Source organism: Zingiber officinale, chromosome 9B (assembly GCF_018446385.1).
Source record: "Zingiber officinale cultivar Zhangliang chromosome 9B, Zo_v1.1, whole genome shotgun sequence".
Taxonomy (NCBI): domain Eukaryota; kingdom Viridiplantae; phylum Streptophyta; class Magnoliopsida; order Zingiberales; family Zingiberaceae; genus Zingiber; species Zingiber officinale.
Window position 1 is genome coordinate 13,285,401 of NC_056003.1, and position 23,506 is coordinate 13,308,906.

General features: G+C 37.6%; 2 protein-coding genes across 4 annotated transcripts; both read left to right on the forward strand.

The window, feature by feature from the left end:
* Window positions 1–5,680: 5,680 nt before the first annotated feature.
* Window positions 5,681–9,101, forward strand: LOC122024887 (putative receptor-like protein kinase At1g80870). Of its 3 annotated transcripts, XR_006123521.1 has the most exons (3): window positions 5,681–7,721; window positions 7,959–8,038; window positions 8,700–9,101. XR_006123521.1 is itself a non-coding variant. In XM_042583610.1 (2 exons), the coding sequence occupies exon 1, from the start codon at window positions 5,765–5,767 to the stop codon at window positions 7,712–7,714; it is 1,950 nt and encodes a 649-aa protein (XP_042439544.1). In that variant the 5' UTR covers window positions 5,681–5,764; the 3' UTR covers window positions 7,715–7,721; window positions 7,959–8,153. The 3 variants fall into 3 exon arrangements, 2 of the variants coding, with proteins under 2 accessions (XP_042439544.1, XP_042439545.1); XM_042583610.1 differs by lacking the exon at window positions 8,700–9,101 and having other exon boundaries at window positions 7,959–8,153; XM_042583611.1 differs by lacking the exon at window positions 8,700–9,101 and having other exon boundaries at window positions 5,681–7,717; window positions 7,959–8,153.
* A 12,959-nt stretch (window positions 9,102–22,060) lies between these two features.
* On the forward strand, window positions 22,061–22,821 carry LOC122024286 (protein GLUTAMINE DUMPER 2-like). Its single transcript, XM_042582877.1, has one exon. The coding sequence runs from the start codon at window positions 22,207–22,209 to the stop codon at window positions 22,702–22,704; it is 498 nt and encodes a 165-aa protein (XP_042438811.1). The 5' UTR covers window positions 22,061–22,206; the 3' UTR covers window positions 22,705–22,821.
* The last annotated feature ends 685 nt before the right edge of the window (window positions 22,822–23,506 follow it).

The window sequence follows — 23,506 nt, forward strand, 5'->3', positions numbered from 1 at the left end:
TGTCGAACCTTTCCTAAACAACCTAGTGTGTTCTTTAGAAGTTAAATTAGGAATCACAAACGGAACTTAACATTATTGATTTCAAATTTAACTTATCTGTTCTTAATGGTTTAGATTTGGATCGCAAGCGAAACTTAACACTATTGATCCAAATCAACCTATGTTATAAAGTTAATTAAATATTTATTTCTAAAATCGGCTCCCAGGTCAAACATGGCGAGGCACGTGACCTTCTTGGGTATGAGATCATCCACCACTACCTCGACAAAGCCTTTAATAAAAATTCAATATTTAATTTCCTAAAATAACATTAGGTTTAACCGAAAAGAATAATCGAATCACAAATTCGAAAACAAAAAAAAACACAACTCGAATTACAAATTCGAAAAAAAAAACTAGAATCTAATGTCTCTTGTGTTTGCAATTCTTACAAAGAAAAATAACTAGCATGATGCGGAAAATAATTACTAGTTATACCTTTTCTTTGTATGCTAATAACCTCGAGATCTTCTGTCGTATTCCTCGCCTCGCCTTGGACGTCGTGTGGGTGACGATCCTCCAAGATGAACACCACCCAAAGCCTTCTTCCTCCTTCTCTAAAATCCGGCCACCACCACCACCAAGGAACAAAGAGAGCAAGTGGAAAAGAAAAGGGAAGAGGACCGACCACAAGAGGGAGCACAAGCAATAGAATAAGAATAGATTCAATCCCTACTTCTCCTCTTCTTCTCCTTCTCTTTGTATCCGGCCATACAAAACAACCACAAGAGGTGGCCGGCCCTAGCATGAAGAGAAGCAAGGGTCGGCCCTTAGGAGAAGACTAGAGAGAAGAGAGAAAAGAATAGCATAGATTAGATAGCTCTATGAGGCCTCTCCTCCCCTTCTTTTATATTACTTGTCCAAGACAAATAAGGAAAAACTTTTTACAAAAATTAAAATCTTCCTCTTGTTTTTCCTTTTCCCCTTTTATTTTTCCTTTTCTTTTCTCTTGATTGATTCAATCATCAATCTTTGATTGGTTAATTGATTGGTCGGTCCCTTGCTTGGGCACCAAGAAAGGGTGGCCGACCACTTAACGAGGAATAAAAACTTTGTAAAAATTTTATAAGCAAAGAAGGAAAGCTCTTATAAAATTTTACAAACTCTCTTTTAATTTCTTAATGTGGATGTTAAAAAAATGAAAGTTTTAAAAAATTAAAACCAAGTTTTAAAATTTAAAACTTCTCTTCTAAAATTTCCTTTTTTAACATGGTTACAAAAATAGAAAGTTTCAAATTTAAAACTCCCTTCCTTTTTTCCAACAACCATGAGGATGGTTAAAAAAGGAAAGTTTTAAAACTTTTAAGCTTTCTTTTAAACCATGTGGCCTAATTCAAATAAGGAAAGTTTTGTAAATTTAAAATCCTTCTTTTAAACTTGTAGTTATCTACAAAGAGAAGATTTTAAAAATTGAAAACACCCCTCCTAATTTGAAATATAGTGGTCGGCCCCTCCTTTGCTTGGGCACCAAGCATAGGGTCGACCCTCTTGAGGAGATGGTGGTCGACCCTTGGCTTGGTCACCAAGCCTTGGGTCGGCCCCCTTCTTGGACACCAAGATGGACTTTTATATGGATGAACTTGAGGCTTTAATGAGGCTACGACAGGGACCTAGAGGAGAAATTGGTTTTGACCTTCCAAGGAGCTTGAGTATCCCGTGTTCGCCCCGAACACACAACTCAAGTTCATCAATAATAACTCATTCCACTAGAGAGTTATTATTGCACTACCGCACCAATCCCAAATTACATTATGGGCTCCTTCTTATCATGAGTGTGTTAGTCTCCCTGTGTTTAAGATATCGAACGTCCACTAATTAACTGAGTTACTGACAACTCATTTTAATTAATGTCTTAGTCCAAGAGTAGTACCACTCAACCTTATTGTCATGTCGGACTAAGTTCACCTACAGGATTTAACATGACAATCCTTATGAGCTCCTTTTGGGGACATTCTCAACCTAGATTACTAGGACACAGTTTCCTTCCATAATCAACAACACACACTATAAGTAATATCATTTATCAACTTATCGGGCCTATTGATTTATCAAGCTAAATCTCACCCTTTAATAAGTCAAAGAAATAAATACTAAATATATGTGCTTGTTATTATATTAGGATTAAGAGCACATACTTCCATAATAACTAAGGTCTAGTTCTTTTATTAAGTCAGCATAAAAAGAACTTACCTTAAATGGTCCTACTCAATACACTTAGAGTGTATTAATGTAATCTATTAGTCAAGATAAACTAGTACCTAATTACACTACGACTATTCCAATGGTTTGTTCCTTTCCATCTTAGTCGTGAGCAACTGTTTATAATTTATAAAGAACTGATAACACGATATTCTGTGTATGACACCACACACCATGTTATCTACAATATAAATTAATTGAACAACTACACTTAATAAATAAATGTAGACATTTGACCAATGTGATTCTTTTATTTCAAAAATAAATGTTTACAAAAGCTAGGCTTTTAGTATACACTCTAACAAGGAGTTCACAAGACAGGACAAGCAGGACAGGGCTGGTGTACAGATCTGGATTTGTGAAGCGGCAAACGTAAGTTAGGAAATATAGGTCTACACCCCACAAAGCGAGGCCAGCAGGCATAGGAGCCCAGTCCAAGGTTAATAGATCGGGGCAAGCATGCACTACACGACAAGCAAGCCAGGGAATCGTAACAACCTGTCAGGGAATAATCATTGTCTGTCAGAGAATATGCTAACAGTCTGGTGCTCACCACCCGCTGATTCCCTCTTAGACCTATAGGAGGACACCATGTGTCATTCATTGCCAGACAAAGCTTGACATCCGACATTCCCTGACACCCGTCAAACTCCAGAAGCATCCTTTGCAGTATAAAAAGGGAAACTTTGTCCCTTATGCGAGTACGCTCACTCGTCTTTTCACACTCGTCTTTCACTTTTCGTCCTTTCTCTGTGCTTCTGGGGAAAAAGTACCTGACTTGAGCGTCGGAGGGCCTGACCCGGAGACTTTTTTCCTAATTTCTGGTCTCTAACGACTCGTGGACTCGTCCGAGTGTGCGCAGGACCCTTGCTTCATCATCACCCCCTCGTCATCCGCTCGTGTAAACTTTTCTGGCAGATGCTAGATCGACCAGGCTTCGCAGTGACTTTCCATCAACCCCGACGACCGCGCGATCGACCTCCATCCGACTCAGCTCCCTGACGGGATCAAAGTCCATCGAGGATTTCTTTCTCATGTCCCGAGTCCACTGTTCCGAGTCTAGTGGATTTCCGAAGTTGTCGACCGGCACCTTGTAGCCTCTCGTGATGCTAAACCACTGGTTAAAGTCGGTTTTCAAATAGACCTTCATTCGCTTCTTTCAGTAGGGGAAGTCATCCCCGTTGAATAGGGGGAGCGTACTGTGCTGAAGCCTTCGACTTGAAACATTTTTTATCCTGCACACAAATAAATAAAAAAACGAGGAATCCCAAGACTTGGTCTTGGATTAGTAGTTCGGAATAAAATTAAAAAGAATCTAAAACTGAATTGGTGTTGCACCAATTCAACTTAATTACTACGAAAAAGATTTCCAAAAAGGTAACGATACTAGTTTGGTTTTATAACGTAAAACTGAAAATTGAAAAAAAAAAATGTAAAATAATTTCACCCTCTGTATGATTGGTGGTTGCACCAAATCAGAGCGGTATCTGTTCTGATACCACTTGTTGGATCGTGAATTTGCTAGAGGGGGTGAATAACGATTAAAATAAAATCATTTATCGAGTTAGAATGCACAGCGGAAGAATAAAATCAGAGCAAAGCTAACAGGAACCGATTTTACTTAGTTCGGAACCTTCATCGACTCCTACTCCAAGGCTCGCACTCGTTGAGTACTTTCGATGGGCAATCCACTAATAATTCATTAAAATATTACAAGTGAAAGTACAGGATTTTTTAAAGAAAAGATATCGATAAAAATAAGGAAAAGGAAAAGTAGCGCGTTGTCGGAGAAGCTTCGCAACGTCGCAGGAGCACAGCAGAGCAAGCGTTGGAAGACGTTGTAGTAAATTATTCTTTGCTCCAGGGCTCACCCTCCTTATATATGAGGCTCCAGGCGTCCGGATCTCTTCCGGGCACTTGGAGTGTGACGTAGCCCAACCAACCGTAGAGCTCCACGTGGCGACGTGATGAGAAGATAGAATTTGCACTCCAGACGTTCGGATCCCTTCCGGACGCCCGGACCTCCGAGCGCCTGGACTCCATGTTCTAGCAGTTTCAACTCCCTGCAAGAAAATATTAGTCCGAAGCACAATGTAAATTATATCACCTTGCAAAATAAAGTGCTAGCACAGTTAAAAAAGAATAGTAATTAGATTCTATCTCGCAGAGACCGGGATCTAGTCAGGATCTCAACTTAGAGTTCTGAAATGATTCTAAGTTGGATCAATGCCTAAGTTCCCTTTCTGAGAACGCGTCCTCATAGTCACTCCCCTCCAGTGACTTACCTTAACTTACCTGTCAGACGTTCGGTCAACTCGTCGATCCGTCTGGACTTCGTGTCAGACATTCGGTCAGCTCGTCGACTTGTCTGGACTTCGTGCCAACTATCCAGTCAGCCCGTCGACCTAGCTGGGCTTTGTGCCAGACATCCGGTCTGCCCGTCGATTTGTCTGGACTTTGTGTCAGCTATCCGGTCGGCTTGTTGACCTAGTTGGGCTTCTCTTGTACACTTGGTCATAACGTTAGATCACTAGAGGTTGAATGATTAAATAATATATTATAGAAGCTAGTTGATAGTTTTTACATGTCGTAGAAGATAAATGTTAGTTTCTACGAGTGTAGAATCTAGTTACTAGTTTCTACACGACTAAATAATTAGGTAATGTAAAGATATTTTGGATAGATCAGTTTAAAAAGAGCATAGAAGATTGCTCATTTAACTTTATAAAAATAAAATAAAATGTTTACCTGGTAAAAATATAAATGATGGATACTCATTTAATTTTTAAATTAAATTATTATAATATAAAATAATTAATCAATACTTAGAAATAATTCTGACCAAAGCTACCTCATATTATATTAGCATAAACTAAAATTATTCCATATTGGAGTATATGTAGGATTGTTTGGTGAGTTAATCAACTCGAGTTTAAAATGAAAAAAAAAATCATTGAAAAGAAACTTAACTTATTTTCTTTTTGTGAACTTGAGATTTAGCTTGAAATTGATTTATATATATATATATATAATTTATTTAATTTAATAAATTTAAATTTATTTATTTATTTAATATTATATATATTAAATGAACATAAATAAATTCTTATAAAATGAATATTAAATTTAAGTTCATTTATTTAGATTTCCTTTATGAAATTTGATCGATCCACTAAATGTTGTAGTTGACTTATCCATCCTTTAACAAACTCAAAATTCATTATTCATCCTTTTCAAAATTTCAACTTACCCCACTCCACACGTCCCCAAATATTCCCACTTTCACAGGTCAAAAGCATCGCACGCTTTTTCTAATTTTCTACCTTGTATTTATTATTTGAAGTTTTAACCCAATTAACACGGTTTCCAAAACCACCCCTCACTTTTTAACTTTTTACAAGCGCAAACCATCTCCCTCCTCCTACTCTCTCCCTACATATATAAAGATTCCCACCACTTTTTATTTCTATTCTCAATCTGCTCCCATCACTCAGGGCCTCTGCCGCCACCATCTCCGGCGACCTCCATGCCTTACCGCCGCCTCGCCTCCAGCCCTCCCCCCATCTCTTCGGCTTCCACACACCGCCACCACACCCTCCTCCTCGCTGTCTCCGTATCCGCCTCCACCCTGCTCCTCCTCGCCCTCCTCGTACTCCTCTTGCTTCTCTACCTCTACCTCTCCCGCCGTTCCCCAACCCTGCCGTTTCCCTCGCCATTCTCTCCCCCCGCCTCCCCCATCCACCGTTTCTCCTACCGTTCCCTCCGCGCAGCGACCGCCTCCTTCGACGCTTCCCGCTCCATCGGCCGTGGCGCCTCCGCCACCGTCTTCCGCGGCATCCTCCCCGACGGCAAGTCCGTCGCCGTCAAGCGTCTCCTCCACTCTCCCTCATCCTCCCCCTCCCACCTCGCCACCTCCGACCGCGAGTTCCACAACGAGCTACACGTCCTCGCGGCCCTCCGCCCCTCCCCCTTCGTCGTCTCCCTCATCGGGTACTGCCTCGAGGGCCGCCGGCGCCGCCTCCTCGTCTACGAGTACATGCCCAACGGGAGTCTCCAGGAAGCCCTTTTCATCTCCGGATCCTCGCTCAGCTGGGACCGCCGCGTCTCCATCGTCCTCGATGTCGCCCAAGCCCTCGCCTTTCTCCACCTCGAGTGCGATCCTCCGGTCGTGCACGGCGACATCAAGCCTAGCAATGTGCTCCTCGGCTTTGATTTCCAGGCCAAGCTCTCCGATTTCGGTCTATCTCGCTTAAAAACCGACGCCGACCTCGTCTCCGAGTTCTTCAGCCAGGATCTCGGACCGAGCCAGGAGTTCTTCAAGAGTCAAGACCTCGTCCCCGAGAGCCCACAGGCCCACCTTTCATTTGCCCTCCGCGTTTCTCCATCCAACAACCTCGACTCCAGACAGCCGGCGGAAGGCACCTCGCCGGTCCAAGATGGGATTTTTAGCTTCGAGCCAAGTAAAGAGTTGGCCGCAGCTTCGCCGCTGGACGATGCAAGGTCGGAGTCCAGCGGCCCATGGGGGAAGCAGTGGTGGTGGAAGCAGGATGAAAGTGGGGAATTGAGCAGCAAAGATTATGTCAAGGAGTGGATTGGCAGCCAAATTGGCTCTTCCGGCAATCCCAACTGGGATTTCCCAGTCGGGATCTCCCCTGATAAATCTCCTCACTTCAGCAACAATCTCCTCTCAATCAATTCTTCTGAAAAGAATGCAGACAAGAAACAAAGCAAGAAGAATGGAGTTCTTGCTTGTGACAGAAAGAATAGGAAGATGAGAGAATGGTGGAAGGAAGAATACTTTGCAGAGCTTAGCCAGAAGGGGCACTGCAAGAAAGGTCCCAAGTGGTTTCGAACGATCAGTAGCCGGGGCGAAGAGTCTAGTATCACTAGCAGAGACAACTTTTCTAGGCGAGGCCGGGAATTGAAGGACGACTTAAGCTTCCGAAAAGGTTGGAAGAGGAAGAAGAGGAGCCGATCAGCAAGCAACGACATGTTCAGTGGCGATTTGTTTAGTAGGGAGCTCAGTAGTACAACAAGCATGAGAGGCACTGTGTGCTATGTTGCTCCGGAATGCCACAGATGCGATCAATTGATGGAGAAGGCTGACATATACAGCTTTGGGGTTCTGATCCTCGTTATCGTATCGGGAAGACGACCTTTGCATGTTTTGTCGTCGCCGGTGAAGTTGGAAAAGGCCAACCTCGTGAGCTGGTGTAGGCTGCTAGCTCAATCCGGCAATCCCTTAGAGCTTGTAGATGAAAGGCTGAAGGGCTCATTCAACAAGGAACAAGCTACCCTTTGCATCAATGTGGCTCTATTGTGCTTGCAAAGGATCCCCGAGCTGAGGCCCGACAGTGGCGATATCGTAAAGATTCTAAAAGGAGAGATGGAACTTCCTGTTGTACCATGTGAATTCTCTCCTCCTCCAAGATGCTTCAGCAGGTCCAGACCAAAACCTGCACTGGAGGTAGAATAGATTGTGAGTAAGTAGCTTAAGCTGCTCGATGTTGTTTCATTTTGTTTGTGCCTTGTGTAAATACAATTCACTCTACTGATTCCTAATAACATCAAATTGTTCTGTGCTAGTTCTCACATTGAGCTTTGAGTTCTTATCAAAGACATGAAGTTGTCAAGAACTGTTTTTTTCGTTCTTTCTCATAGTTGTTCCAAAACTCTTGCTGGTTGAATCAATGTCTGAGAAGACTTGGATTTGCCATCAGGTTGAAGTGCTAAACAACCCGTGATCAAATGAAATTTGCTACAGATGATCTGTTCTGCTGCAGTGGATTGACAAGGGCAGGTGTGGACAATGACTTCATCAACAATTGCAAGTTGTCCCATTGTTTATTTATTTATTAACAATAGATTGAATTGTATCAATACCAGATCAAGGAAATCTATGCATTGTATGACTTTGCACAGTCCAAGCATTTCTTTTTTCTCTTCATGGAATTGACTTTTAGCCTCTCCTTGAACCATTTGAAATCTTGAATGGACCAAAACAAAAATAATAATAGTAATGGAACACAACTGTGTCTTCTTTCTTCTTTTCCATTAGTCTAATGCCTTTGCTGTCATGTTCCTTTCATGTCATGATGTCACCCAATTGGCTTAGAGATTATTTGGCTGGTTCATTGACACGTTAGTAGAGTAATTGGCATTTAAATGTGTATTGTTTGTTTCTTTCTTCCTTCTTATGGTATCATTATGAAGGATGGAAGTATTGTTAAAGACAAATTAGTGTTGATGGAGTTGATAACTTGGAGAAGAAGCAAGACCAATATGAAATTTATTTTAAGATGATGCTAATCACTTGAGGTAGAAGCAAGAGAAGAGTAATATGCAGTACTGTTTCATGATACAAACAAGATGTTAAATAATGATGACTAATTTGACCATGTTTTCCTTTGTGATGTTTGCTTTTACAAGTTTTGATGAGCTAACTTTGCTTCAGTTTTCAGGACCTTTAGGAAGAGCTTCAAATTCATCTCAAAAGCAGAGCTAACTTTGCTCGATATGCGACACTCTCGCTGAACAACGCGTGTTTCAGTCGTGTTTATCCTGAATCAAATGCCACTCATGTCGCGAACAAGGAGACTCCCACCACCTCTCCTTCGCAACATGAGAGGAGTCTATACTCTAAGCTCTGGATCTCAGATGGAGGGTAGTCAATAAGTGAATCAATGAAATTTAGGATTCATGTCGTCTCTTTATCAATTCAGACATCAGACATCAGACATCAGACATCAGACATCAGACATCAAAGTTTCTTGAGTGATGCAAGAAGACATTGGTCCACCTAACATGGTTTGTGGCTCCTAGTGGGTTAGAAATCATGTGATAGCAATTTTGATTGAAAGCAAAAAGGAAGAAATGAATAAAATAAATGATATAGGTCAAATGTCTCTACCTTGAATGCCATTTACAATTAAGTTGTCAAATTTAAATGGATCAAACTTAACTAAAACTTCATAAAAGATTAGTTTGTTAAGCTTTGTTGACATTGCATGTCTCTAAACCCTAAAAGTGGGGAGAGTGTAGGCTAAGCTACCCCACTGTGGCCTGAAATGCTGCAGTAAGAAAGGGAGGGACCAGTACCATGATTCAATTAAAGCCACTAGCTTTTGGGCATTAAAGTAGGGAAATTTTCAATCTAATAATGCATTTTGTATTGGAATTCAAAGTCAATTTCTGGCTTCTAACAAAGGAATTGTTAAAGGCAAAATTTAAAATAAAAAACTAGAACCCAGTGCTATTTGATAGAGAGCTCATAACAATAACTAGTTTTAGCTATTCATGTTTGATATTGAATACGTTGAATGCATTAATTAATATCAATCATTTATCTTAGAAAACTTGACAAGTTTGTCACCTCTGATTAACAGACCTGCCTTAATGAAATTATTATATTTGGAATTCACTATATCAACTAATACTTAGTCTACTAGTTGATTAGTTTGAGTCTCTTTTCATCATTATTTTGGGCATGATCCAACCACTTTTGGTACTCTTTAACATGTTCATATTCTTATATTACAAAAGATAGTTTTTCATTTAAAAAAAAAATGCAAAAGATTCTTTTTCATTCGATGATTAATCAAAACCAAACATTAACTATGAGGTGGTTGCTTCAACAGGGCTTTGATATTCTTGTATATTACGACAGATTACTAACACTTCAGTCCATTTAGATCTCCAGCGTAGTCCTTTTGATTTGATTCTATAATTATTCATAGAACAGTAGAGAATGGTTCACAATGGCAAGTTCCGATCAACTGGGAGCTGTGCTTCATTCATTCCTCACAAACTGCAAAGAAAAACTCAAGAAATGTTTCACAAATGTTTCTCCAGCATTCCTCACAAACTGCTAAGAAATATTCCATACATGATTGAAATCAGAAGTCAATCTGGGGCATTTAGATCAATAGACAAAATCTAAATCCGCAAACATTGCTACAAAAAACAAAAAAATTGTGCCATTCACGCACAAAGCACGTATTTCCAATGCCCTTTTGTCATTAATGAGACCAATGAAATATTATGAATCATCCATGAAAACCAATGCAACAAGGTCATTTCCGTTACAGATCAAAAGAATTTGAGTTTGCCATTGTGCAAAGAAGCAGCTTTGGCCTCACAAAGATCCTTTTCAGCTCCAGACATTCCAGCACATGCATTTGTAGGCCCCAAAGTAACAGCAAAGTACAGATAGATGGTGCATAGGAATGCCAAGAGAGCTAGCATCGTCAATAGGAACCTGTGCCGCTGGAAGATAATAGACCAACCATCTGACTCCTCGAGGCTTGACGTTGGTTTCTTAGATGAGGATGCAACCAAATTTGCAGGCTGTGATCTCCTTCGAGGAGAAGACACTGAATCGACAACCATCATGCTTTAAGCTGCCCAAGGTCCTGTATCAGATAGAAAGTGTAGTGAGTCATGGTTATGCTATGGGAAAACTTGCAGCCATATATGTGTCATTGGAGCAGCTTCATAATGAGCATTTAAGAGAACAATTGCACATGAAAAAGTGGAATAGCCAACAGAAGAAAAATACAAAGTAACCATGTTTTGTAGCAATCCCAAATTTCTTTATATTATATGGTATTTAGCATAAAGAAATTGAGGGATAATGACAAAAACTGATTGACTTGGGTCTGTTTGATTGTGGTAGAATGATATTGCATTCGGTTGACATATAATCAAAGATGCGGAAGGGTAGGCAAGGATGATGTACATGGCGGAAGCAAGTATGAACACACTGAATTAGAAACAAGTTAAACATGCACAGGCACTATGAATGATATGATAAGAGAACTAAGGAAAAGATGCTTATGGGAAATAAAATTTGTTGGATATTCCATATCCATTAACATAATCAAACAAGGTTAAACTTCCTCTTGTAAACAAATGATGTCGAGTGTGTAAAAACTAAAAGTTAATCTCTGTGCATGTAACAGGCATAAACTTGGAAAATATTGACTGTGAGATAATTGCATAACTATGTAACATGTGTATGCTTCTATGTTGGCCTGTTTTTATTTAGATTATTTGGTTAATGTAATGACAATGCTTGCCATATCATGCACCTTATAAATATCTTGCCAAGTGCAAATAGTTTTGGTTACATTTAGACAGACTGAGACAAGCCCTGCATCTGAAAAGTTCTGCACGTGACACTTAATGTCAGTGCATTAACGGAGATAAAACACCTAGTTTAAACTGTATCAAGTGAGATTTTTCTTCCTATCATTATTCCTTTAAGTCATATGCAAAATTTACTTCCATTTTATGGACTATGGTACAAAATCCATAAATCAAGTATCTCCTTAGATACAAATATATGAACTGTTCTAGGTGACCAATATTTGATGAAATTTATTGTATAAGAAAAATGAAGGTCAATGAAATACTCCAACATAAACAAGGAGAATGTTGGAGATATTTTTAACAGCCAATAACCCATTACGACAAAATAATGAAACAACACTAAATAGAAGAGTAAAAAAGGTGGGCAACTTTGCTAAAACAGTCATAGTGAATGGTTCAGTAAAAGATTAAAGCCATAAGCTGTAAGAAGAGTTTATATGGAAAGTGTGTTACTTATCATAGGTTCAGACTCAATTGTTTAGAAATTGGAAGACAATACATCAATAGTAATTTATAATAAAATACTTAGACCATCAATTCTGAATGCAGCAGCTCCTTAGAAACCTGATAAGATTGTCAAAACCCTTAAAATGCACGCCAAACAGGGACTTGATAGAGTTTGGATTGATAATCAGAATCATACTTCATAATGATTTATGTCACAAATTGAGTTCATAGGAATACTGAATTACACTCGTTTGGCCTCTAATTTTGCCTCACCCAAAAGGTCTAAAGCATTTAATTTAATACAGGAATAAGAAACCAAGTTAGTCCCAACAATTAAAGGTTGGTTAAATGAATCTTATCCCATCAATGATCTCTTTGAAGTGTTATATTACCAGTAATATCCAAATCATGTTGGTTTAGAATAAAGTAAAATTTTCTATGGAAGATGTAGTTACACTTCAACTTTAATTGATATAACTTGTCTATTTAAAGTATCTATTAATCCCCTTTAAATATGCTCATACCATCATAATCTATTTCATCAAACATTAATTGCTTCTAGATAATAATATTCCTTTTGTTATTTCATCTTTTTTTTATTAATTTCATTCATTCATCTTAGTATTTTCATCTCTAGTAGACCTTTTTTTTTGTAGATGTTGTTTCTTAACTACCAAACACACAAACCCATAAAATATAACAAGTCATATCATATTCTTCAAAAAATTTAGCCCAACAGGTGCACAAGATTTCAGAAGCTGATACGCTCTTCAAATACTTACTTTTTTTCCTATTAAAATGTTTCTTTGAATAATAAAGAGACCTTGAATTTTGTTGATGCACATAACCAAATCCAATCCTGACTAGTATGTACTGCCTATCCTACAATACAGGTCATTCTTCCCGCCCTGTGTGAATGCAGCTAAACAATAGGCAAGTAATAAAGCTATAGTGTTATGTATTTGTTACTGTTGGTTCTGTTGTTATGTAGAACTCCGGGAATGTAAATAAAAGTTCAAATCATCTCACATTTGCACAAAGGTTGATGAGAAGGAATCTTGAATCAATTTGGCTTGTGATAGACGTCGTCCAATGACTCTTATCAACGAGTGAACTGAAAAAATACTCCTTTGACAACTTAATGTACTTAATATGCAAGCCACAGTGACTGATAAATGTCCGTGTGTCACTGACTTCTAATTCTAACCAAAGCATAAATCTCAAAGACGAGGAGGATCAAAATATTTCCAGAATAATCTCACAGCAGCATCAATGCTATTTCAACCAAGACTTGCAATCTGCGAAGCTGAAATTTATACTTCCGAAAACAAAATTTGAAAAAGAGAAAAGAATAACAAGAAGGAAAATAAATCAAGGATCTCAGATAAAATATTCTGTATTGGGCGGCGACGCAGCAGCGTCCAACCAGCGACCAACCAACTAGAGATCTATCAAGAAAACGCGAAACCCTAAAAAACCGAAGACGAGAGATCTAAGGAATCAACGAACGCTAGGTTGGACGAATGGCTACAGATTCTTACCGGCCGCCGGGGGCCGCAGAGAGATTAGGGATTCGATGAAGGAGCGGCGATCTCGGCTCTACCGAATCGGCGTCTCGAGAGAGATTGAAGCGGCAAATTTAGCGTTTGGGACTGTGAGACGACGAACGAGTGAGTGACACAGTCAAACAAGTCCAGCTGTAGGAAGAAAGAGACACGTAAACACGCTTTTGGTTCGATAAACGGTTTAGTCAGCCGACACTTGCCCGAACCGGTTTATGAATTTCAGTCTTTAGATTTCATAAGATTTGACAAATCTATAGCCTCATTCGAAGTTAAATTTATAAACCACTTATAAATAGATTAGATTTTTGTAATATATATTACGGAAATTTTTTTTAAAAAAAACCTTTATTAACTTAATTTTTTTAATATTAATTTAAACGATTCAATTGGATCAAAACTGATCATATATTTTAATTGGAACAAGATTTCTAACTTATACTAATTAATTTTAACTCAACTATAAAAATTTTTTATTAGATATTGCTCGTACTGACTGGCCCATCAATTTATAATTCTTAAATTAATCATCTATTAAAAAAAAATTATTCATTAATTTATTAAAATTGAAACTTAATTTTTAAATATACAAAAATTAAGAAAGTACTTTGTTACTACACTATTACCAAGGGTATTTTGATGATAATTATTAGGAGATAGAGTGATGGATCAAAATTGGATGAGGAAATTTTGTTTAAAGTTACACTAATTAGGATAAAATAGTTTTTAGAATATAAATTTTTTTAATATTTTTTAAAAAATGAAGTGGCCTTTTAATCATGACGAAAATAAGAGACTCTTTTTAATTTCCCATCTATATTTTATTTAATGGTATTCAAAGATTTAGATGGATATATGCTATATACATCAAAAATGTTAGATTTTTTTTTTATTTTGACAGAGCAAATATATACATCAAAAATGTTAGAATTTTATTTTTTTTTATTTTGACAGGGCAAAAATGCATTTTCATATTTAACATTCCAAATAATTAAATTTATTTTGTCTTTGTTCTTCTTGCAAAATATCAGGGTTTTTGCACTTTGATTATTATTGTTCATGTGCCCCTAAGGACCACATGACAAGACCATAGGCATCATTGTTTACAGTGTTTGCTTTGAAGGTTCATAATTCACATCCTTTCCTTCATATTCTCACATGGATGGGTTCCACTGATATCTAGCTTTATTCATTGAACTTCAATCCGATTTCCAAACGTATTCACTATCGCTATATATGATATTAAGCCTTTGGTGTTGTTTTGTTTCCCCCTTTGAACATGGGTAGGCTTATGGATTTTCGGTTTTTTGATTGAAATAGTTCAAAATTTTGTTGAGTTAGAAATACTTTCAAGGGGAAATTGGGAGCTTTTAGGCTATTTATGAGCCCATTAAGCTAAAGGCCTATTGGTGTCCCCTTGTTAAAGATTAAAGTGGAGTACTTGTAAAAATGAGAGCTTTTCTTGTAAACTTAATTGCTCTTAGAAGAGCATGAGTTTTCACCTTTTTTTTCTATCAACTTTGAAAAAGAAGTATGTTCATGCATTGCTCTAAGTTTTCACAAGTGTCACTTGTAGAAAAAATTAATCATATTATTGGATCTTAAAATTGATACAGAATATAATGTCTTATATACTTAAGTTAAGAAATCCTAAACTCTATAAAAAAAAAGGAAAAAGTTCAAATTGTCTTTAAAACTATAAACAAATAAATATATAATCAACATCCCTCCTCAAATTCATGATGCTACAGCTAGAATTATTGAGAGTTTGTCAGATAAGAAACGAAAACATAAAACGAAATATGTCTTGATAAATATATCAGCAATCTGTAGCTTTGAAGGAACAAAAGGCAATGTAATAGTATCAATCTGAAGATGGTGACAAGTAATGTGACAATCAATTTCAATATGTTTCATCCGCTCATGAAAAACTGAATTGCGTATAATTTGAATAGCACTCTGATTATCACAATATAACGGAGTAGGTTGATGAAGAGAGACACTCATATCCGCAAGCAACCAACGTAACCAAACTATTTCACAAGTAGTTGAAACCATGACATGATACTCATCTTCTGTGGAAGATTTAGAAATAATATCTTGTTTTTTATTCTTCCAAGAAATGAGGAAATCACCAGGAAAATACAGAAGCAGTGGTAGATTTACGATCTATAGGATCACCAGCCCAATCCGCATCAAAGTATGCACGCAGCTCAAGAGGTGAAGTAGAAGGAAATAAAAGGCTTTGAAATTGAGTGCCCTGAAGATACCTGAGAATACGAAGAACAATAGCCCAATGAACTGTAGTTAGTGCAGCGACAAATTGACTAACCACATGAACAACATACGTAATATTTGGACGAGTCACGGTGAGATAAATCACTAGGATCCGGCAAAGGTGAGTCATCATATGGAGAATATCGAGCATTAGTCTCAATAAGAGTATCAACAACTCTATTATTAGTAAGACGAGCACGTCCAAACAGATTAGATATATACTTTAACTGAGATAAAACATAACCTTTTGGAGAATAAACAACCTCAATGCCCAAAAAGTAGCGTACCATACCCAAGTCTTTCATAGCAAAACAACGAGCTAACTCAGACTTCAAGGAAGCAATCACATCAGAATCATCACCAGTAATAATCATGTCATCAACATATAATGATAAAAGAATACGATCTACACTCGTACATCTGACAAACAATGTTGAATCATGATTACTAGGATGAAAATCAAATGAAGTAATCACTGTAGAGAACTTTTCAAACCAAGCACGAGGTGCTTGTTTAAGATCATAAAGCGCTTTACAAAGCCTGTAAACTTCACCAGATTTGTGTGAAATATCAGGAGGAGGTGTCATATAAACTTCTTCATGAAGATCACCATTTAGAAATACATTCTTGATATCCATCTGAGATATTCTCCATCGACAAACAGAATCAACAGCAATCAGAGTACGAACAGTTGTCATTTTTACAACAGGAGCAAATGTTTCTCCATAATCCATGTCATACTTTTGAGAATAACCTTTAGCAACAAGACGAACTTTGTATTATTCGATAGATCCATCAGATTTAATTTTGATTTTATATACCCAATGAGAACCAATAGTATATTTTCCTAGTGGCAATGGAACCAAATCCCATGTATGACTCTAATGCAAAGCAGTTAGTTTCTCAGTCATAGCACTCTGCCAAAATGAGTTATAAACAGCTTCTTTATAGGATTCAAGCTCAAAAAGACAATAAATAGATGCAACAAATGAAACAAAAGAATGAGAATAACAAGAGTAAGCAAAATCTGGTAGTTTAGTAGACTTACGAACATGAGTGAATTAACGACGGTGGAGAGAAGGATCATCCGCAACCTCAGGAGATAATTGAGTAGTGGCAGAAGGAGGAATATATGGAGCGGATATCTTGGGGATCAAAGTATCAGATTTAGTTGAACTACCAGTAGAATTTGTGGGTGAATCTTTCTCAATATCGGTATTAAAAGGATCAATGCAAAACAGATATGATTTTGTCATATTATGCGAACTAGGCGAAATAGCAAAGAATGGAATATGCTCAAGAAACACAACATGACGAGAGACATACAATTTTTTACTAATAGAATCAAAGCAACGAAATCTTTTTTGACTAACACCATAAACTAGAAAGATACAAAGAGCAGACTGAGAGGCTAACTTATTATGCTCTGCATGTGGATGAAGGATAAAACAAGGACAACAAAAAATACACAACAAGGAATAAACAAGAGCATACCCATATAATTTTTCAAAAGGTGACAAAAATGAATTGTGTGAGGTTGGAATTCTATTAATGACATGAGCAGCAATAAGGATTGCTTCCCCCCAAAAGATACTAGGAACACTGGCAGACAATAAAAATGAATGGGATGTTTCAACAAGATGTTTATATTTCCGTTCAACCACGTCATTTTGTTCAGGAGTATCTATACACGATGTTTTATGAATAGTACCATCATAAGCAAGTAAATATGAAAATTGATTCGAAGTGTATTCATCCCCCAAATCATAACGAAAACACTTTATGACACTAGAATGTTGAGTTTTCACAAGAGCTTTAAAGTTATTGAAAATTGTAAGATAATCAGGCCTGTGTTTCATAAGATATACCCAAGAGTAACAAGTGCAATCATCAATAAATGAAACATAATACCTTGACCCTCTTTTGTAGGAATAGGAGAGGGTCCCCACACATCAAAATGGATAAGATCAAATGGAGCGGAAGAAAAAGAAAGACTTTTAGAAAATGGTAAGGTAGAAAATTTGGCTAGTTTTACAACCAATACAATCAGAAATATCAAAACTTTTTAAAGGTCCTAATGCTCCTGTAGAGGCTAAAAACCACAAACGAGGCGCTGAAACATGACCTAAGCGAGAGTGCCACAAGTAAAAATCAGAACATGAACGACTCAGATGAAAAGATGATAAATTGACACTCGAAGCTGCAACTTCTGGCAATTTAAGTTGATCTAAAACATAGAGTCCTCCTTGCTTATGACCTGTCCCAATCAACCTCTGAGATTACGAGTCCTGAACATAATAATTGGATGAAGAAAAAAAGACTAGGTATCCAGACTCATATAATTGACTAATAGAAACAAGATTTAAAGTAAGACTCGGAATATAATAAACATTAGTAAGAGATAAAGAAGATGTAACAATTGAACCAACACCTACTAATGATATAGGAGTACCATCAGTAGTCACAATAGATATAGATGAACTGAGAGAAAAAGAAACAAAAGATGACAAATTGGATGATATATGATGGGAGGCACTAGAGTCCAAAATTCACAAGGATGAAAATATACCTGAAATACTAGACGACGACAAACCTATATGAGAGGAATTCGAAGCTGGCATGGCAGAGGGCTGCGAAGCAAGGAACTGTTGAAACTGCTTAAACATATATGAATCAGATTTTCACGAAGCATCTGCACGACCAGGCATGATGACAGAATGAATAATTCTCAGAATAATCAAACTGTAAGGATACACATTTGTATGATATGTAAAAACTGATGTCAGGACGACCCGTGGTCACACAAAGAATCTAAGGCAGAAAAGGATATCAAATGTAGAAATCAGTAGCACAGGGTGTCGGTGCCAAAATCAGTAGAAAAGGACGTCAGTGCCGAAATAGGCAACATAGGACTTCGGCACCGAAATTGGTAGAAAAGAGCGTCGGGGCTGAAATTGACAGCACAGGACGTCGGTGCCGAAATCGATAGAAAATAGCGTCGACGCCGAAATTGCCAGAAAATAATATCGGTGCTGAAATCGGTAGGACAGGACGTCGGCGCCGAAATCAATAAAATATAGATGTCGACGCCGAAATCAACAACAATAGGATAGAAAATAGATGTTGGCGCCGAAATCAATAGCAGAAGTAGGAGACGGCAGCGGCAACATGAAACAATGACAAGGGGTGGTAGAAAAAATTAGATCAGAGAAGGAAAATCACTCTGATACCATGTAGAAATTAAGAGAAGGAAAAAACTAACTATATTATTGGATCTTAAAATTGATACAGAGTATAAGGTCTTATATACTTAAGTTAAGAAACCCTAAACTCTATAAATAAAAAAGAAAAAAATCCAAATTATCCTAAAAACTATAAACAAATAATATATAATCTAACAATAGAACTTTCTTATAAACTTAATTGCTCTTCGAGGAGCATGAGTTTTCACCTTTTTTTCTATCAACTTTGAAAAAGAAGTATGTTCATGCATTGCCCTAAGTTTTCACAAGTGCCACTAATATTTTATCGAGTCAAACACGGGTTTAAGGGTTTAGGATTTGAGTAAATTAGATTAATTATTCATATTTTATTAGGACTGAAAAATTCATATATCTTCATAATAATATGATATTAATTGTTCATTTTAGATCTAAGTCCTCATTATTTTATTTTTAAATTTTACCAAAAAAATTATTTTATTTTAGATTTTATCCAAAAAAAAAAAACTTCATACTAATTGAGATATCTTAATCTTTTTGAATCCATGCTCTTTTTATATTTTTCAATGTTAGACTTTAATTCTATTTCCAATCCATATTTTTCAAATATTTCATTGGCATGGTTGGGAATCAGATTCCCCATGTACTCAACTTTTGCTTTGAGGTGGGGGATCATGTTCTTAGCAGACATCATCAGGTGCATGCCTTGATCCTGATCACCAGTGTTTTCGATTTCCTTCCTCCAACACTCGATCGAATAGTCATTTTGCAGCCCACATGATTAATAATCATAATTGGAATCCCACTCGATCGATATATACACACAGAGTTTGCTAACACCCTGATCATATAGTCTACAGTTAGGGAATATTCATCCTTCAAGCATGAACATAAACAACAATGGCAGCCCTAATATATATGAACACATGACTAAAACGTCTGGTGGCATGCATGCATCATGAGCACTGAGATTCTCCACCAGCATTAATTCGTATTCAAATAGTTAGTGTATTAATTATGGGTTCACTGGGTGCAATGTATGGAGAACCATGAGACTGTATTCATGCGTGCGTGGTGCAAGCCCTGCAGCTTGTGATGGCAGATTCCAACACAAACCCTATCAGCATCTGCACAATATAGTGATGCATTATTATTTTGGCATTTGGTGGGTTGTTATCATGACTGTGGTAAAGGAATGAGGTTTCTGCACGGTTCCTATCTCCTTTTGCTAAAGAGAGAGAGAGAGGGAGAAAGAGGGATCTAATGAATTCTAAACTCTAAACCTTAAACCCCAAAAGATGAACTTGATATATATATCACAGGCTTCCTTGCTCATCCAACCATCTAGGCAATCAGTTAGGGGAAGGATCAATGAAAAAGCTTACCTTTTTATATCAACTCAATGCTTCTTTTTTAAAGACTTAGCTTTTATAAGGGAGCTTTGGCATGTGTTGGTTGCTTCTCGAAGTGTTATTGATGAAGCAAATAGGGCGAGGACAACGCTATTCATTGTCTACGTTTGCATTTAATTACAAGTGTGCGATAAGAGAATTTCTAGAACTAAAGAATTAACGAAATACACAATAAAACATAGTCACTAATGTGGTACCATCACGTTAGTGGTCCCTCACGATTAACTCATGTAATTGAGAGAAAGTTCAGTAGAAATTTAAATTGGTAAGTGCATGGACAGGGACCTATACAGAGGTGATGAAATTCTTTATTGAATTTCGACTCCCTGAACATTACAATCATTATCCCATGGGCAAAAAAAAAAAAAAAAACACATAGTCACTAATAATTTGACTATATATGAATAAGGATCTCAATTCATTTCTAACTGAGTGAAAGTGAGTAGTGATTGAAAAAGAAGAATTATTTAAACTTCATTCTTTTTTTTTCAATTAAATTGAGGTAAAAGCATTTATGTATTTATTATTATTATTTATTTGCGTGGGTTTTATTTAGGTTAAGTGGAGAGATATTTGGCAAGGAAATTAAAATAGAGATTTAATCATATAATCATGGCATGCATCATATCATGTAAGATATGTTCCCTACTTCACCACATTATATCATTACCAGTAGAAAATGTATTACATGAATTGACTAATTTAATGGAGGATATCAATTAAGAGCATCTATATATCAATTATTTTATCTAAAAATTTTATCTTAAAATTTGGATAGAATAATTAAAATAAAATTACATCAATTATCATATCCATTCCTTAAATTTTATATTTATGAATAGTATGTAGAGTATTCTATTCTTTAAACATTATATAGGAGACAGAAAACATAGGGAAGCTAATATATAATGTAATGAAAAATGGATATCTAAATCTAATAAAATAATTTTTTTATCCTAAATTATGTATTTTGGATAAAAAAAACTAGTGTGGATGCTCTAAGGCGAATTAGAGCCAAATCTATGTAAAATATTTATAGTCTTTACTTTTAAATGGAATAGAAATGCTATATTATTAATTATCTTCATCTATTAAAAATAAATAAGAATGTGAAATTTAACCCAAAAAAAAATAGGTATGCACTTTAAAGTGGAACTCTTCCTCCTCTCTATCCTTTCATTGATTCTTTTCAAAGACACCCAGAAGCTCATGTTACGAAAGCAAAGAGTGAAACCTAGATGATAAAACAAAATATAATTACTATAAAGAAGAAGAAAAAGATAATGATAATGATAATGATGATGATGACAGTGAGATAGACCCTACCACCACCCTACCATGCACCTTTGCCTCGCTACATAATTTCATTGCTTGAATCATTGTGGTAGCTTTCATGAGTCCCTCCATTACTTTTATATTCTTTCTAAAAATAACTTTGCATATTTAGTGCGTCTCTCACTAGTCTTGAAGGAGATGGCTACCTTGCATATAATATTTTAGCATGGGGCCTCCTATTGGATAAGTGCACTCCAAATGGAAGGCAATTAGGTCTTAGCACACCTTTGAGTATTGATACCTCAATGGGGATTTATAAATACACAATCTAGAGGGAATATTGTGTTGGGATTATGTCATTTTCAATATCATATATAATTGACTAAAATATATACGAAATCTAGCATTTCCAAAGGAAATGATGATAAAATAGTAGTTTTTGTTGTGCTATAAGTAGAGGCTTTTGATGGTGGTCGATTAGTAGGATGGATCCATAGTTTTATTTGTAGAAAGAGAGGTGAAAAGTTAAATTTACAAAAATACAAGTAGCAATTAGTATAAATAAGCCCCCATTGCTCATCCCCACACACACCCCTTCAGCGCAGAGCTCAGGACTCTCTTGCAATGAGGCCGATGAATGGATTCCACGTCACGGGCGCCGCGGTGGCGGCGCCGCCGTCGTCGACGGTCCACCGCCCCACCAGCCTTCCGCACTCGGCGTGGCACTCCCCCGTCCCGTACCTCTTCGGCGGGCTCGCCGCGATGCTCGGCCTCATCGCCTTCGCGCTCCTCATCCTCGCCTGCTCCTACTGGAAGCTCTCCGGCTACCTCGACGCCGACGACGGAAGAGACGCCTCCGCGGACTCGGAGGCCGCCGGCGGCGGCGACACCCTCGTGAAGCCTTCGCCCCCGGAGAGCTTCGTCGTCATCATGGCCGGAGACTGCAAGCCCACCTTCCTCGCCACCCCCGCCGCTGGAGGCTCCGCCGCGTCTTCTTTCAACGGCAGAAGCGGCGAGGCAGGGGAGGCCGCCGCCGCCCTGGCGGACGCGAAGAAGACGGCGGAGAGCGCGGTGAGCTCACAGGGCGGTGACGCGACCCAAGGCAGCCGATCGAGCGATTGATTTAGTTTTCCACGTATACAAATATTTCCCCCCTTCCTTCCGAATTGTATAATTTTATAAACTTTAGAGTCTTTTCTGAATTGCGAGCACAAATTTGCTCTCAAATTAATCTTTAAACTCAATATCTTACCTGGATTTCATCCAAAGACTCTTTCAACTAAAAAATTTAGAAGCCGACGAAGGAAAACAGTGAGCTTAACAAACTGGAGGAAAGCCATGCTGTCTCTTCTTCTCTCTCGACCTTTCCCTGTTCAAAAAGATATAGAGAGAGAGAGAAGGAAGCACAAGGAATATTTGTGTCCTTTCACAATGTCCTTGGCTACCTGAATATGGGATATTGTTTCTTAAAGGACCTCCAGAATTTTGCTTGTATCAACTGTGAAATAAGTGTGTTTTCGACAACTTTTTTTTTTAAAAATAAAATAAAATATTTTCAAGACTTTTTAGAAAAATTAAGGTAAAAAAAATTGACAATTGGCAGTGGATAATATTGTGATGGCAGACAGCAAGGAGGGGGGAGAGGAGAAGGCTCAAATTCCTTTTTCAGAAACAGACAAAAAACAGGGGCTTTAGGGTAAAGAGTGCAGGAGCCACAGGGGAATGAATAGCTGAAAGGGACTTGACAGCTGAGCAAAAGGAGTAAAGAGGCAAATAATTTGAGTCCGAAGGGAAAAAAAACAAAGTGAAGGACCAAGGGTGTTAGCTTTTGTCCTTGTTTGAGTGGTGAAAGGGATTGTTCAATTGATCTTCTAGTGAAAGTGTTAACACTGTCAGAGAAGAATACTGTTGATTTCTCCTTGCC